This window comes from Vulpes vulpes, chromosome 2, assembly GCF_048418805.1.
Source record: "Vulpes vulpes isolate BD-2025 chromosome 2, VulVul3, whole genome shotgun sequence".
In the NCBI taxonomy this organism is placed as follows: Eukaryota; Metazoa; Chordata; class Mammalia; order Carnivora; family Canidae; genus Vulpes; species Vulpes vulpes.
Window position 1 is genome coordinate 81,988,821 of NC_132781.1, and position 15,830 is coordinate 82,004,650.

Below are 15,830 nucleotides of genomic sequence, written 5' to 3' on the forward strand. Positions count from 1 at the left end.
TATCTAGACTAACATGAAATATGCCATTGTTCTGTGATTCACGCCATGCAATCCATAGAAAACATCACATTTCAAGTGTTTTTTTTTTAATTTATTTGCATTTTTTAAACATTTTGCCTTGTCCCAAAAGCATTTCAGGCAGTTTGCCAAAAGACTGTATATACTTAAAGTATTATAAAATAAAACATAAGTAGAAGTAGGATATCAGGATAAAGGAAAATAGAATGCAGATATGTCCACCATTTGGTCCAGAACATTAACTATAGTCCAGGGCTAGAGGAGTTGAGCTTTAAATCCTGAGCTTCTTGGCTATCACAGTAAACCACTGGAGGGTGGGTGGCGGGGAGTTAATACTTTGTGTTTTTTTTTTTTAATCACAGATTGGAAGCATAAATTTTCTTAGGGAAAATATCTTCCTACACTGAATTATATAAAACAATATCATATGGGTTTTATACAAGAGAAAGCTGGGTACTGTTGAAAGTAATGTCAACATTTTCCCAATAAACGCAGTAATGAATTTCATATTGATGTCTCTTGTAGTCCCCTTCAATAAAAGCTGAAGGCATTACATTAACATACAACTCCGTGAAGGCAATTCTTCAAGGAGCTAAGCTAATTTGGTCCAAGTATATAGCTTTCTCATGGCCCAATTTAATCCAAGGAAAGACTTTAGAGTACTTAGAGAAGTGGATGGACTGTATAACCTTCAAACAATCTTCTGTAAGTATCACTTTTCTCAGGACGGTTAGCAGACAGTTAACAATAGCATTTTCTGACCAAGGAGCATGTTGTTGCTTTACCAGTAATGGGCTTGCTGTTGGCCACAATAGATTTAAAAAGCAACATGGTATGTATATAGCAAGAGCAGAAATTTGACACTTTGGCTACCTTGGGTTTTTTTCCAAAGTTTGTCTTATTTAGTGTTACATTTATGAGAGCTCCATTTCCTTATTTTAAGGACAATCTCTGCGATTCTTTCAACTCTGAAACCATGTGATTATTACTTTTATTCATATCCCAGATCACTTTGCTAATAGATGGCTATATTTTAGACAGAGCGTTTGCTCAAGTTATTAACATTATTTTATCTAATACTCTAAGGAAGCTGAGGTTGTTTTGCCCCATGTTTTAAGACATTTTGACTTCTATAATCAGGAGTTTTCCAATCTTAGGTTTTTCCGATTTTAAGTTTTGAAATCTTAAATATATATTCAGGCATTCTAATGAAGTAATAAACTCAGAATACTCCGACTCTTATAAAACATTGTTTAAAAAATAGAAAATTTGATTAGCATGGACTAGATTTCCTTTTCATTCCACTTCAGTAACAGCACCAACAAATTCCATAGCAGCATATTTTACTCTTTTTCCCAAATAAAATTTCCCAAATTTTAAGTGTAAAAAAACAATTTACTGATTTTGCGGTCAGTCATATTTTTCCCCTTCCCACCTGTATCAGTCTCAATTACAAGCAAAACAAGTTCCAAAAACATGTAGAATGGCAAAATTGAGGACTTTCAAGATATTTACATGTCAGAATTGTAGGACACAGTATGGGAATCTAGTTTTTATCAATCTAATAAAGACCTACTCTATAGAATGCTTTATGCTTATATATATATTATATATTATCTAAATACATTTTTGTCACAGGAGTCATTCTTGTACATGTCATTCATTATAAAACAAAGATTTTTTTGAGGCTTTTCTGTGCCAGAAACTATGCTAGGAGCTCTGCATTGCACGGTCTATGCTTTCAAGGAGCTTACCATTGAGTGGAAGAAAAAATAAATAAGTGAAAAAAGTATATGTGGCATTATTGAGACAAACACTTGGGTGCTATGGCAGCACCTGGAAGGACTAGTTATTGCAATTAGATGTGATTTTAAGCAGAGTTGATGCAAAGTGGATCTGACTAGGGGGGTCAGTGTAGATTGGTGATCGGTTCCTGGCTCCATTGTGGTATCATTCACAGGTCAGGGAATGTAAGAGGGTGTGCAGAATTAGGTTGGAAGTACAAGTAACGAATTCACTTCTGGATATTTTCTGTTTTAATTACCTATGGAATATGTAGGTAGAGAAGCCTAGTGAAACATAAGTGGGTAAGAATTCTGGTGAGAGATATGTCAGTCATCTTTGTATTGGTGACAAAAGCTTTAAGAGTCACTTAAAATTAATAGAAAATAGCAATAGCCATTTTCCTTCTTTTCCCCCATTCTCCTCCTGTTTGGTTTCATTCTTCATATTTAACATTGTTTGCTTTACTTATATTTTCAGCTATACCTGGCCTTATTCTTATATGAAGAGGCCTGCCTAAGAGACTTACTGCAGAAATGCAGAATGATAAAATTAGACTATGAGAAATTAGGTAGTGTGAACCGTCAGAGCTTCCCTAATACTCAAAATAAATAAAAGTTTTATATAGGGACGTGAGCATTAAAAAAAATTATCTTCTGGCAAGTACTACTGGTTTGAACAGTTAATGCAACAGTAGACTTTATTGGATGATTTGTCTTCAAGGCTCCGAGGGCCTGAGTGTAAGCCAAGGGTTGCACTGAATAAAGTAGAATTAGGCAAAAATCATTGGCCCAACTACTAGCCTGCTGATGGTCTGCCTTGATCAGAGGCTTGCGTGATATTCAAAGAAGATTTATAATATAATATATCAATTTGGTTCTTTTTAATAGAAATTAGTAATGAATAGGGCAAGGTAATATCTCTAGTGATGGCCTAGAGTCGGAATATTTTTTAGTACTATCACTAGCAGATCTGTTTCTTACAAAGAACAGTAGTAGGATATATTATGTGGACTTAATCTATGTGCTCTGCTTTAGCAGATCTGAGAACTCTAAGTCAGCTATGAATTCAATAGTAATTTTTCCTCTATATGCATGTTATTAATAATTTTAAATAGGAACAATTTGCTTTACTGTAGATTTGTGACAATTACTTTTAAATGGACTGAGGAGAGTTATTTTATTCTTTAAAACAAGACTTGTAAGAGCTGAGCCAGAAAGGCTTTCCTGGACTGTGGCTGGGAATTGAGAAGGTTTAGCACCCTGAGGGTGCCCTGTGCTTCATTTAATGAATTGGTAGGAAATTACAGGTGCCAACCACTGGGTTTGACTAAAGATAGTGCTCGTGACTGTTGCACTATTGATTCTGAAAATAACCAAGTTGCCAAGTTCCAAGAGAGAGCATTGTGAAACCAAGCCATCATCTTGGCAGGTACTTGAACTTGCCTCTGAAGTTTATAGTTACATTCAGAAATTGAAGCCATCCTTTGAACAATGAAGAAAAATGTAAAATTTTGTTCTGTTAAGTCAATAAAAGTTACAAACATATATTAAAATTATTTTTAATACTGCTTTTTATAGTATCCAGAGTGTTGGGATGAAAAAACAAGCCAACCAACCAACATACAAACATGCAGGGGTGATATTTGGCTGGTTATATACCGGTACAGCCCCTCTGGGTGTTTACAGCTGATATTCATTCAGATTGGTCAGAGTATCTGTTCTCATTTGTTAATGTCTCTGTTTCAGAATTTGTTAAATAATTTTAGCATCATCTGTGGGTTTATATACAACTGAAGGATATTCAAGTCGGGCAGGAAGGGTGTAGGTAAGAGTCAGTCAGAGTTCTATTCATCTGTATACCCCTCTTGTAAGAAAGGACATTCACATTTGTGTTTCTTTGTCAAGATGTCTAAACCATGCACCATAAATCCTGACCTAACTAAAATATCCCTCTTCCAAGATACCTTTTTTGAGCTCCTCTATGCAATGTTTATGTCTTCTTCCAAATATATAAAGTATATTGTCTATATATCTGATAAGCCAGTAATCATTGTTTAGCTTGTGATAGACTTATAGCCATTAATACTCTCCACTAAGAGACTGCTTTTCATTGTGGTTTGAATACTCACTTGTTCATTTGATTCTTACAACAGTTCATTATGGCTTTGGTCTAATTACCTCCTCTTTTTTTTTTTTTTTGTTTAACTAGAAGCTGAAGCAGGGAGAGGTTCAGGAACATTTCCAAGGTCCAAATTCTAAATGCAATTTGATAATGTTTTCAATGATGTTTAGGTAGAATTGAAATAATGATAATCTAAACACTGTATGTTATATACTTAATGGTTTAAAGAGTCTTTTTAGAAGATTGGCCTAGCCATACAGACTTCAACTGGAAAAATTTAAGACAAAGTGTACTCCCAGGTTTCAGATACCTTCCTCAAAGAGAAAGTCACGTAGTATGGTGTTTGGAGCAGAGGTTTAGATGGTCACACACATCTGAGTTTGCATGCTTTTTCAGGCACTTTATAGGCAAGTGACTGGGTTATGTCAAGAAACTTCTTTAGCCTCCATTTTGGAATTTGTAACATGGGGTCAATAGTAGGATTTACCCCCTCTCCCATAGTGAAGTTTTTACAAATGACACTCTCAGGCCAAACACTCAGCCTGACACATCTAGTGCTCAAATGTGTTAGCTGTCATCTGGCTATCGGTCATGCACTTGGGGATTAACATGGGAACTACACGTGTCCTTACAGAAGAAAAGCTGTTGCATAGCGTTCATGATGGTAGATCCTCAACCCCTCTCCTTCTGTACTCCAGCTGGGTGAGGAAGAAGGCCTCATCTGCAAGGGAAGGAGGAGGAGGAGGAGAAACCCGATGACAGTGAAGGACAGGAAAACCAGGCTTGTGTTCAGGTCCTCTTGGGACTTTCAGAGCTCCTTTTATCGTCTCATTTTACCTGAACATTTTGAGAATTCTTAATTGAAAATAACTGGTATTCAAAATTGTGTTCTAGGGCAATTGGTCCTCTAAATCCGTTGACTTACACTCTTCACTATTTTGGATGATTCATAGCTGGTTCAATTTTGTTTGCATTTAGATAACTAAGAAGACATTTTATAATAGTATAGACATTGCAGGTAAATGCTATTTATATTTTCAGGTTCATTAATTCAGCTGCAGATTATGTGCTTATGTGGTGGAAGGCATCATGTTAAGTGGAAGTTTATAATGGTAAACAAGTAGCACCAGCCTTTATTGACTTTAGATTCTAAGGAGAAAGGAAGATGTCAATCCCACAACTAAAGAAAGAATTTACACAGTTTGAAAAATGCCATGATGGAAGTAAACTGAGTGAAGAGTGCAGATGGCCAAAAAAACTGTACTAGATAGAGTGGTTAGGGAGGCCTTTTTGAGGACCAAGACTAAGCCAAGACCGAAGGATGAAGGTGGATTGATGACATGAAAAGAGGATGGAGGGAGAGCACTCCAGGCTAGGAAGTAGCATGACCAAAGGCATCAAAAAAAAAAAAAAAAAAAAAAAAAGAAAGAAAGAAAGAAATTATTTCATGGGACTGGTATATAATTCACAAAGAAAAGAAGCCGTGATTAAGAACTATTGATTTTATTCTCAGTTCTATGAGATAGTATTTAAGAGATTTAAGCTGAGGGATGACATGATCCCATTTCTGTCTTTAAAAAATAAAAAATCCCCGTGGAGAGTGTCTAATGATTGGATAAGGTCAAATGAAGCTGGGATAGCACAAAACATGTTATTTGGTCCAGGCAGGAGATAAATTGTGAGTTAGATTAGACTGGGTGGGGATTATGAGGAGAAACAGGTTATGGATGAGCTAGGCAAAAAAGCAAAGTTTGTTTTTTATCTTTCTCCCGTATTTTTAATACTTATTTCATCGCCAACTGTTTATTGTCATTTTCCCACCATATGAGTAAAGCATTCGACGTGAAAGAGAGAAATCCTGTTACCTAGTTAAAGAAGTTAAATGTCTTTATTTGCAAATTGAGGTCATGCATTGTAGATGGTCATTCCTCTTGTTAAAATATGTCTACATTTCTTTTATTCATTCCCTCATCCATTCAACCAATATTTGAATAACTTGTAAGAGTCCAAATGTTGCATCATTTATTAAATGCGTGGCTTTGATTGTTTGTTTTTCATGTAAACGACAACAAAAAATGGTTCTCCAGGACAATGATAATCGTTGATTTTACTCTGGGACTTTTCCTTACGGTTTTAGGACTCCTTTATTTTCCTAAATTTCATCTTTCTAGTGGATAATGATGTTTAATAAGATACTTTTCTTCAGAATTTGAACTGGAGTTTGGAAAACGTTAAGTAGCAGGCTCAACCCACATTCTGTTAATTCTTCTATTTTCCAATAGAAAAAAGAAAAAGCCTCTGTCATGATACAGAACAATGCTTACGCGGTGGCTGTTGCCAATTATGCCCCGAATCTTTCAAAAGACCCAGTTCTGTCCACCATCTCCAAGAGCGCAACCACGCCAGAACCCAATAAGAAGCCGGAAAACAAGCCAGCGGAAGCCAAGAAAACCTTCAACAGTGTTAGCAAAATCGATAGAATGTCTAGGATAGTTTTCCCAGTTTTGTTTGGTACCTTTAATCTAGTTTACTGGGCTACGTATTTAAACAGAGAACCTGTATTAGGGGTCAGCCCTTGAATCTAGACGCAGGTTATCTTTGGGATGTATAGCGACATAAAACCTTGTTTGTTTTGCTATGTACAGTCTGACTAATAACTGCTAATTTGTGAGCCAACATGTACAGTGTGTATATAGCCACCGAGCTCACCAGTAGACCTCTAACGGAGACACGCACCTGCTACCCTGTGGCACCGCAGGCAGACAGCACCCCATACCCAAAGAGCCATTGCCTTTTTGAAAGATTGATCCCGGGAACTCGTTTAAAGTGGATTTCACGTGACCTGACTTGTTTCCTACTGTTCCAACAGTGATGAAGATGGGGATCCTATACCACATTTTGTGAACTCTTTGAGTTAGGTCTTAAATAGGACTATTTTCCACTGTTGCCCTTTACGTGACGTAACACTGTCCTTCCCAGGCGAATCCTTCCAAGTCCCAGAACCTCGTATCTGCGACATCAGTTCCCTTCATTAAGTGCTCAGAATCCCTGCTAGTGTAATTGGAAGCTTAGCACACATCAGAAGAAAAACTAGAGACCTGAAATCAGCTTTTAATTACTCCGCATAGCATCTATAGCACATGTTACCGCATGACAAGCTCAAATAATTACGAGTCACTCCTGACAGGATGTTAATTATGCCTAGAATTTAGTAACCATCAGAATGTCATGGTCATTACTTTTTAGCATCAGAGTTTATTTGAGAGTGATAATTGAAATCCTACAGGTTATTTTAATCATTGGAAACTACCTTAAATTAAAAATAATAATAATAATAATAAAAACAAAAAGACAAACGTGTCTTACCCTTTCCAGGTATGTGTTGTATCGAAATTGATCAGCTAAATTTTCTTGGTGCTGGAGACTGGACAAAGCATCCAGCTTGGCTGCTGTGGAGCAACGTTCACACTGGATTAGAAAAGTGTGCCAAAAACTCCCACCCGTGAGAATTCCTAGGTGTCCCAGCGTATCGATGAGCACTTACACGATTCTCCTCTTTCCTGTTTACTGCAAATTTTGCCTTAAGGCTTCTCGTCATCAGGACTCAGAAGCCACTAATTACAAAGGAAAGGGCAGTTAGTTGGCACATTTTTCTGTCTTGAAGCAGTGCTTTCAGATGAGAATTAATGTAAATCTGCTTTTGTAAATTGCAACTTTAAATTAAACTGACTCAAATTTACAACAGCTTTGTATACCAGAAGAGGTTTTGGTAAGAGTTGAACATTTTTAAACAGAAACTTTAAAGCCTCACCAACAGATTGTGGATTAATTCACACGCACACACATAAACGAGTGTGCGCACGCGCACACACTAATTAACTAAATTAGAACACACACAAATAGCTAAATCGGAAACCAGTTTGCAATTTTATATAATTACTAATTATTAATGGGTAAAATTCATTTTTCTTTTAATATTTAAAATATACTCTCTATACCCCTGAAATGCATTAATAGAGGTTAACAATCGTGTCTCATGCCTAGATTTAACATTTTTGGCAAATCCAAAATCCTTTTAACTCACATCTACATTAGCAGTTATTAGTTGACTTTTACTAATAGATACACCTTTATGATGGTGTTTTTGTAGAAACATAAGTAGTCCAATAGTGGCATTTCTTGCAGTTTTGTACAGTATTTCAGTATAGTGCATAAATAAGTATGTTCATAAAATCAAATAAAAGGAGTATCTTACAGAAATAAGAAAAATCACAACAAAAATTGCTATTCATTTGCCTCATTTAAATTTCCTTTTTTTTTCATTTTCTTTGTTTTAGTGTGATTCTATTATGTGCTTTGCATGACTGTATTAATACCAAGGTCACAAAATGCATCTTATTAACAGAATTTGCCGTGAAGACAGCCTCAACATTAAAAATTCCCTCACCCAAAGGTAATCCATAATCCTTAATAAAATTGTTACATGAGCTAATAAATGTATTTCTTTAATTCCCTTCCAGTTACAGCTTCGTTCTCATCTAAATAGTTTTAACATGTGCACTTTATTTATACATTGAAATGGAACATATCCTATTTTCCTACACATTTAAGTATAGCCTAGACCCTCTGTAGAGTTTAGGAAAGTGTGCAAGAGTCTAAGAAAGTGCACCATGCTTTTGAGGGCAAGCAATAAAAATGCTCTGTATGGTATGCATTATTAGACACTTTAAAAATATTGTTCTTATAAGTTACGCATTTCCCCCTTTTTATTTTTTTTATTTTTTATTTTTTATGCATTTCCCCCTTAACGTTGGACTATAAATTACAAATTTATAAGTGTGTACATATGTAAAAAATAGTTGTAAATAGCAGTTTCTATGTGACAACAGAAAAGACTCATCTTTACCTTTGACAAAGGGCTGCACCTACATTGATGGCACCAGTTTTATTAACATTTATGGTAGACTGGCCAGAAAAGTTATCGTCATTCTTATTTTTAGTTTCAATTGCCAAAATCCCATTCGAGCTTAAAAATATCCTTAAAGTTCAGATCTTCAGGTAATGTAGATCAGAATTTTCTCTTATTTTGCCACTTTGCTGTATTTTTTTATGCACTTCTTAATCTTTTAAAGTTTAGATAAATCAAAGGGAGCTTTTGGTCTTACTGGAGAGAGGGAGGATGCTCCATGGAAAATGATTTTAAATTATAGAAAGAACCATCGTGTTTACAATTATTCTCCCTTCCATAAACCGGTCTGAAGATGCAAAATAAAAGTGACATGAATTTATTAAAATAAGACCAACTTTTCAGGAAATACATTTTTAATAAACCAACAGAGGTCTCCTTGGCCCATAATATGATGCCTATTTTATGCAGTTGTACCTTGACATAAAGAGTTATGGTATGTACAAAATGTAGATAAATACATGTGCATATACAGAGATAAAGTCTCCTTATTGTATAGCTGCTGCTCTGATTCAGCTAATATTTATTCAACAAATATTTTTTTACCTCCTACTATGTGCCATGCCATGGGGATGATGTTAGTAACACTCATATCACACCCACAGAATTTAGTTGAAAATTAAAGTCCATCTCCTTCTTAAGATCAAAGGCTGAATGGAACACATGAATTAATTTAGCACTGAGAGTTGTTCAAATAAGCTATAAGATCATGAGTGTGTTACGATAGTGGCTGCTTTGTTTTTTCCTCCTATTTGTGTTCCTATTTTTTAATACAAAAATGGAACAAATAAAACCATTTAGTAGTGATTTTAAACGTCAGTGATTTTTAAAATGCCAGTGTTACTATTTAGCTATCTTCAGGGATCTCTCTCGAATTTATCTCAGGTGTGGATAAGTGATCCCTTCAGTGATATTTCCATTTTTTTTTCTTAAATGTTTCACGGTTTATTTAAAAAGAACACAGATGCTATTATCTCACTCATATTTTTGTTATATCTCCCTTGTGTGTTTATGATGCGATTCTTTTTATATTCCTGGCTAGGGAACTGAACTCTGTCTGCTATGGTATCATAGATTCTAGAGGGGCGCCAACGCTCTGTGAATACTGTACTTTGGCGTGGCCTGGTATCATTTCAATGGGAGGACAAGGGAAGTAAGTCAAGTCACCTTTTGCAAAGTCATGGTTCTTCAGCATCGATTAAGACTTTTTTCAAATGCTCCATTCCTGATGTCTCAGACAATGCCAGTGAAACACTGAAATGTTTATTATTTAACTTGAAATCCGAGACCATGTCAATAGGTTTATTAATATGAATAGGTTTACCAAACACTAAACTGTATAAGCTGTCCCTGTTTTTAGTCTTCTGGCATTCCTACATGCATTTGCACATTTTTGAAGCAATTTGAAGATTTTTTTTTCATATAAAAGATTCAGAATTTCAAGGGAATCAAGCTGACCCATTGCTACCCTGTAGTACATTTATTTTCCTTTTTTAAAAATTTAAATTCAATTAATTAACATATAGTGTATGATTAGTTTCAGAGGTAGAGGTCAGTGAACTCATCATTTGCGTAGAACACCCAGGGCTCATTACATCACATGGCCTCCTTCATCCCCACCACGCAGTTGCCCCATCCCCCCTCTCCCCTCCCCTACAGCAACCCTCAGTTTGTTTCCTATGATGAAGAGTCTCTAAGGGTTTGTCTCCCTCTCTGATTTCATCTTTAGTTTTCCCTCCCTTCCCCTATGCTCCTCTGTTTTGTTTCTTAAATCCCACATATGAATGAAATCATATGATAATTGTCTTTCTCTGATTGAGTTAATTTGCTTATTAGCATAATACCTTCTAGTTCCATCCAGTTGTTGCAAATGGCAAGATTTATATAAAAAGGTACAGAATTTCGAGGGAATCAAGCTGACCCATTGCTATTCTGTAGTGCATTTATATTCCTTTTAATTGAGGTCTCATGGGCACCATGGGTTTTCCCCTTACTAGTCTTGAGTATATCAAAATGTACCATTTAAACTGGGGAGGGCTGTGGTTATTTTTAATATCCATGCTTGGAAACCAGAGACACTGTATCAGAATCACTCATAACAGTGTGCACAAGTATGATCTTTTTTTCTTTTTTGAAATCATACTTTAAAAGATGAAATCCAGTACAAAATGAAATTTTTAATATCTATGATCTTTTATAACCAACATTTGTATAGAAGATACTACTGTTTTCTGTTTGTGTAATCACTCCTGTTTTCATCATTCAAAAACAAATTCAAGACCTCAAAAACAGGGAAAGAAATATCAAAGAGAAAAGCCCACTAGAAAAAAATGAGGCTGTTGCTAATTAAACTTAGTGAAGCATTTTCCCTTTTTAACTCCCAAGAAAAGGGAGAAATTAAACATGCAGAAGTGTACGCAGAAATGTTTAACAGTTACGATTCCATCATGGTAAGCATCATGATTAAAATAACTAAGAGAAATGAAGTTCATGTGAAGGCATACAAGGAAAGGTAATCAAAATATTACTCAAAATCTATTTCTTCTAACAATTTTGTATCATGTTTTTCTTAAAAATTCTTAATCATCCAACATATTTATACCACTGTTTTCAACTTTATTTAGTTGAAATATTCTAGATTTGTCTGTATATATATATATAAAGAACATTTTCTCATATACATAATTATATACCCCACGTTAAATCACTTTATGTTGTAGCTGATACATACCATCAGTTAATATTATTGCCAGTAGGGAAGGATAACCCATAGATGTTTCAGTTTATAGTAATGTCCTAAAGAACACTCAGTAAGTTCTTAGATTTTATTAGAAGTGTGTGTGTGTGTGTGTGTGTGTGTGTATTTTCAGGTGTGAAAGAACATTTTGAGAAATTCAGATAATTTTATGAAATCTAAACAATTTATTTTATTAATTGAATCCAATCTCAAGTGTAGCTCTTATTAACTACCAATTGACGTACTCCATAGTTTTGTTTTTTTCAATAGATCCATAACAAACTTATTGGAATTTAGTCTTGAGCCACATGTATGGTTAGAAATAGTGTTCCTATAAAGTTGTGAACATCTTTCTGATGTATTTCTGGTTGGCTCAAATGATTTCACAATTCTGTTTGTAAGGCAGGATAGGAAAATCTTTGAATTCCAAGTTTGTAAATGGAGGTTTGTGAAAGGTTTCATTAAGTTAAATATCTGGTTGATCATATGCAAATACCTAGTCATCTATATTCATTACTGGTTAGTCTCATACCTTTTTGAATTGAAATGGTTCTGAGTTTCTTCTTACAAGAGCTCATCACATACTAGTCGAAATTCCAAGCCCTTCACATAGAGTACCTCATTCAGTCCTCACAACAACCGGAAATCACTGTGTGATTCTTAAAATTCTGGAAGTTTAGAATTTCTATATAGCACACCAACATGCTAGTCTAACACATATTTTAGACAAAAAAAAATTTTAAAGCTGTATTTTTCTTTGCTTTAATTCAAATTTATATTCATGCCATTTGGGGATCATCGATCCATTGAAAAGTCCACTATCTGCTTTTCTGTATGCCAAACCAAGCAAACACTGAACCATACAGCAACCAAGAAACCATTTTTGTGAAACTAGTTATTCACAAACATTGGTTACAACTTAGTTTCTAGGAGTATGTTACATTTTTCTTTTTTGAACCATGGGCAATGATAGTGTATAAAAATGCTTAAAATTGATTAAGCACATTCTTTATTTTGTGTTCTTCTCCCCCCCCCCATTTTTTTCCAGTCTTGTTAGGGGGTCAGAGAGGTTTTGTTTTATTTGCTAGATGGTTGGTTTCATGACATTTAAACTCATTGGACTTAAAGGATTATGTATTGATTTTATCTATTTATTGCAAGCTACTATTAATGGAAAGAAATCTAAACTGACCCCAAATTCATGTCTGAATTGGGACTGTTAGTGTTGAAATAGCTCAGTTGATGGGAAAATTTCAGTTTGTCATGCTTTGTTTTAAAAGACTTACTTTACCATCACATTGCTAATTCCAGCCTTAATATTAGTGTATAAATATGAGTCTTTCCAACAAAGTTCATTTTTGAGAACAAATGATTTAGGAAAGCAAAGCAAAGGATTTAGATACAGAAGTACATTAGAAATAATGGCTGGTAGATTCGTTCTCATTTATTTATTTTAAAAATACTAACATAGTAGTTGAAGCACTTGGTTGTGTTCTAGACTCTGCATAATATGTGAAGAAGTCTAATGTATGATTAGAATGGCCTAAATGAAACTGAACCTTGAGCCACAATTTTTATGAATTAAACTTTACCATCCAGGATAAGTCCTTGATTACTTATTGATCTTAGGTGCCTGCTCCATAATTGATTTCAAGTTTGTTGGTATCCTGTTTTTCTCCATCTTCTTCTGAACAGATACAAATTCAGGTTTTGTGTGCTGTAAAATGAGAAATGTGACCTTTCATGAAATATTCCCTTTAGAGTTGAGGTGCGTGAAAACTTACAAAAGCTTTGTATTTGTTGCTAAATTTGGAGAAGAAAAAAAAAACTCAGAAAGGAAGTGTTTTCCCCTTGCTACACATAAATAACAAAATTACATGCATAGAGAATGCATGATACAGCTCCAACCCTAAACTTTAAATATTCACATTAGGTGAAATTTGAAATTTTCTGGGTGACAGTATAATTGTATGGTAGGTTTTCTTGTTTGAGAAAATCATTCGAGAGCTAATAATATTTGTAATTTGTGACCTTGTTGTAATTGGGAAAAGTCACTATTTTTCACATATGTAAGATAATTTGACCGTTATTGAATGTGCCATTATGCTTGCTGTCTAAAAAAAAACAAAACAAAAACAAAAACAAAAACCTAAGCAATCACATGCAAATTAATGCTAAACATTATCTTTTTGTACTTATTAAAATTAATTTAAATATATTTGATCTGAAAATTGTGTTCTTTGTACTCTGGTCATTCATACATGTTTGCTTACAAGAATTAAATTTATTGTAAATGTGATTTTTTTATATTGGGATATAACAGTGGTATTTTGTAATAGCAATTTTAAATGTTGTTAATTTCCATATTTCTTTTAATATTTCTTTTTAAAATAAAAAGTTATAGGGTGACAAGGAAAGTATAAACCTACCCTGAAATTTTAAGGGGGGGTGGTTCATGAATTGCTAATGTGGATTCCTTTAACACGTCAAGAAAGTGGTGCCGTGGAAAACATAAGTTCACCCAGAAAATTGACTACCTTCTATCATAAAAGTTCACATTTACATGACAGCATTCAATAAAATAAATAACTTTTTTTGTTAGATAGGCTCAAGTTCATCATTCTGTTTGTAAAATGGGGAATCTTGCAGCTTTCTTATTCTCTTAATTTAATGCAATATTATTTAAATGACCTATTCAATTATTATTGCAAGTATCACTGAAATGCAATACTTTTAAAAGTAAAAAGGATATGATAGCAAAGCAATTTTTATCAACATGGTAAGTTCTCATGCAATATTTCTCAAGTCTACCCACATTTTAAAATCACCTGAGAACTTGTTTTTGTTTTTTGTTTTCCTTTTAGAATGGGGAGATGGAAGGGCAAAGGGAGAGGGAGGGAGAGAGAGAGAGAGAGAGAGAGAGAGAGAGAGAGAGAGAGAGAGAGAGAGAATCTGAGACAGGTTCCCTACCCAGCATGGAGCCAGACCCAGGACTAGATCTTACAACCCTGACCTCATAACCTGAGCTGAAATCAAGAGTCAGTAGCTTAACCAACCAAGCCACCCAAGCACCTCTCACCTGAGTTTTCAAAAAACAAATAAACAAAAAACATTGGTCCTACACTGCTTGTCCAAAAGCTTTTAATTTATCTATATTAGTAAAGAAAAAAGAAACAACCATAAAGTGAAATGAATGTTACAGGTTAATTTTTCATATAATCTAGTGAATTTAAGTGACAATATCAAACTTTACATAACAGTATTCATTCTTGAAATATAATAAGCAATTGATTAGAATTATTCTTACTCTTAATTTATACCTTATAATTTGTACCCTGTGGTTAATTATGAACAATATGAATGTGTGTACATGACAAATGTCATTTTCAGCCTATGGTTTTGAATTAAGTCTTTAGAAATTATTTAGATGAACATGTTTTTGCTGCTATTTAATTTACTTAAATTGAGGGAAAGTACACTCAATTTAAATATCAAGGGTATTTACCCTGACATGCCCCACGATCACATCTCAGTAAAATTATAGCCAGCAAAATGCTACATTCTTCAACAGTATTCAGCCAGTTTCCCAGCACCAATTTAGAGTCCAGGCTCTGTCAAATTCATGTAGATGAAAGCATGCTATCAATGGAAGCATTTATGTCACCTTTGCTCTCAAGAATTCAGGAAAGAAGCAAGTGAGGTTTCAAAGGGCTTTCTCTGGAGTTAGGAGTTTTGTCCCATCTTTAAAATGTAAAACCCAGAAAACTGCTGAGAAAGCAATAAGACTCAAATAATAGTAGTCCCTGAAGATTGTTACACTGCCACATGGAAAAAGGCTTATATTCTCAGGTCTGGGGTCAGTACTAACTCTTGAAGGTTTTCCGATACAGAAAACTAGAAAAGTGGAACCACTAGAAGCAAGTGGTAAAAATAGCATTACATCCCTTGATTGCCCCTTGAGAAAATGTTGATTTTATCCCGTGTTCTTGGTTTAAGAAATGAAAAAAAAAAAGAATATTTTTTAAAATGTTAACCTTTCTCTAGTGCACATTTGGAAGCTTTGATTAATTGGTGTCCATTTACCTGGAAAATTCACTCCTGTGGAACAGTTTATTCCATTTTAATGGTTTAAAATCTTATACATTTCCTCCATGAATCAATAAAAATAGTCTTTGAAAGAATTTCTAAATTCTGTCTTCACCT

The 15,830-nt window shown here is 34.5% G+C and overlaps 1 protein-coding gene across 8 annotated transcripts in view; it reads left to right on the plus strand.

The window, feature by feature from the left end:
- GABRA2 (gamma-aminobutyric acid type A receptor subunit alpha2) overlaps nucleotides 1-13,845 on the plus strand; it is a 126,501-nt gene extending 112,656 nt beyond the window's left edge. For 4 of the 8 annotated variants that reach the window (XM_072749084.1, XM_072749083.1, XM_072749085.1 and 1 more), the window contains one exon: nucleotides 6,207-13,845. In XM_072749084.1, coding sequence (XP_072605185.1) covers nucleotides 6,207-6,503 — 297 coding nt within the window. In that variant the 3' untranslated portion in view covers nucleotides 6,504-13,845. Of the gene's footprint in view, nucleotides 1-543; nucleotides 3,628-6,206 lie in introns of those variants that run through there. The other 4 variants (XM_026016567.2, XM_072749082.1, XM_072749089.1 and 1 more) reach the window with 2 other exon arrangements.
- The last annotated feature ends 1,985 nt before the right edge of the window (nucleotides 13,846-15,830 follow it).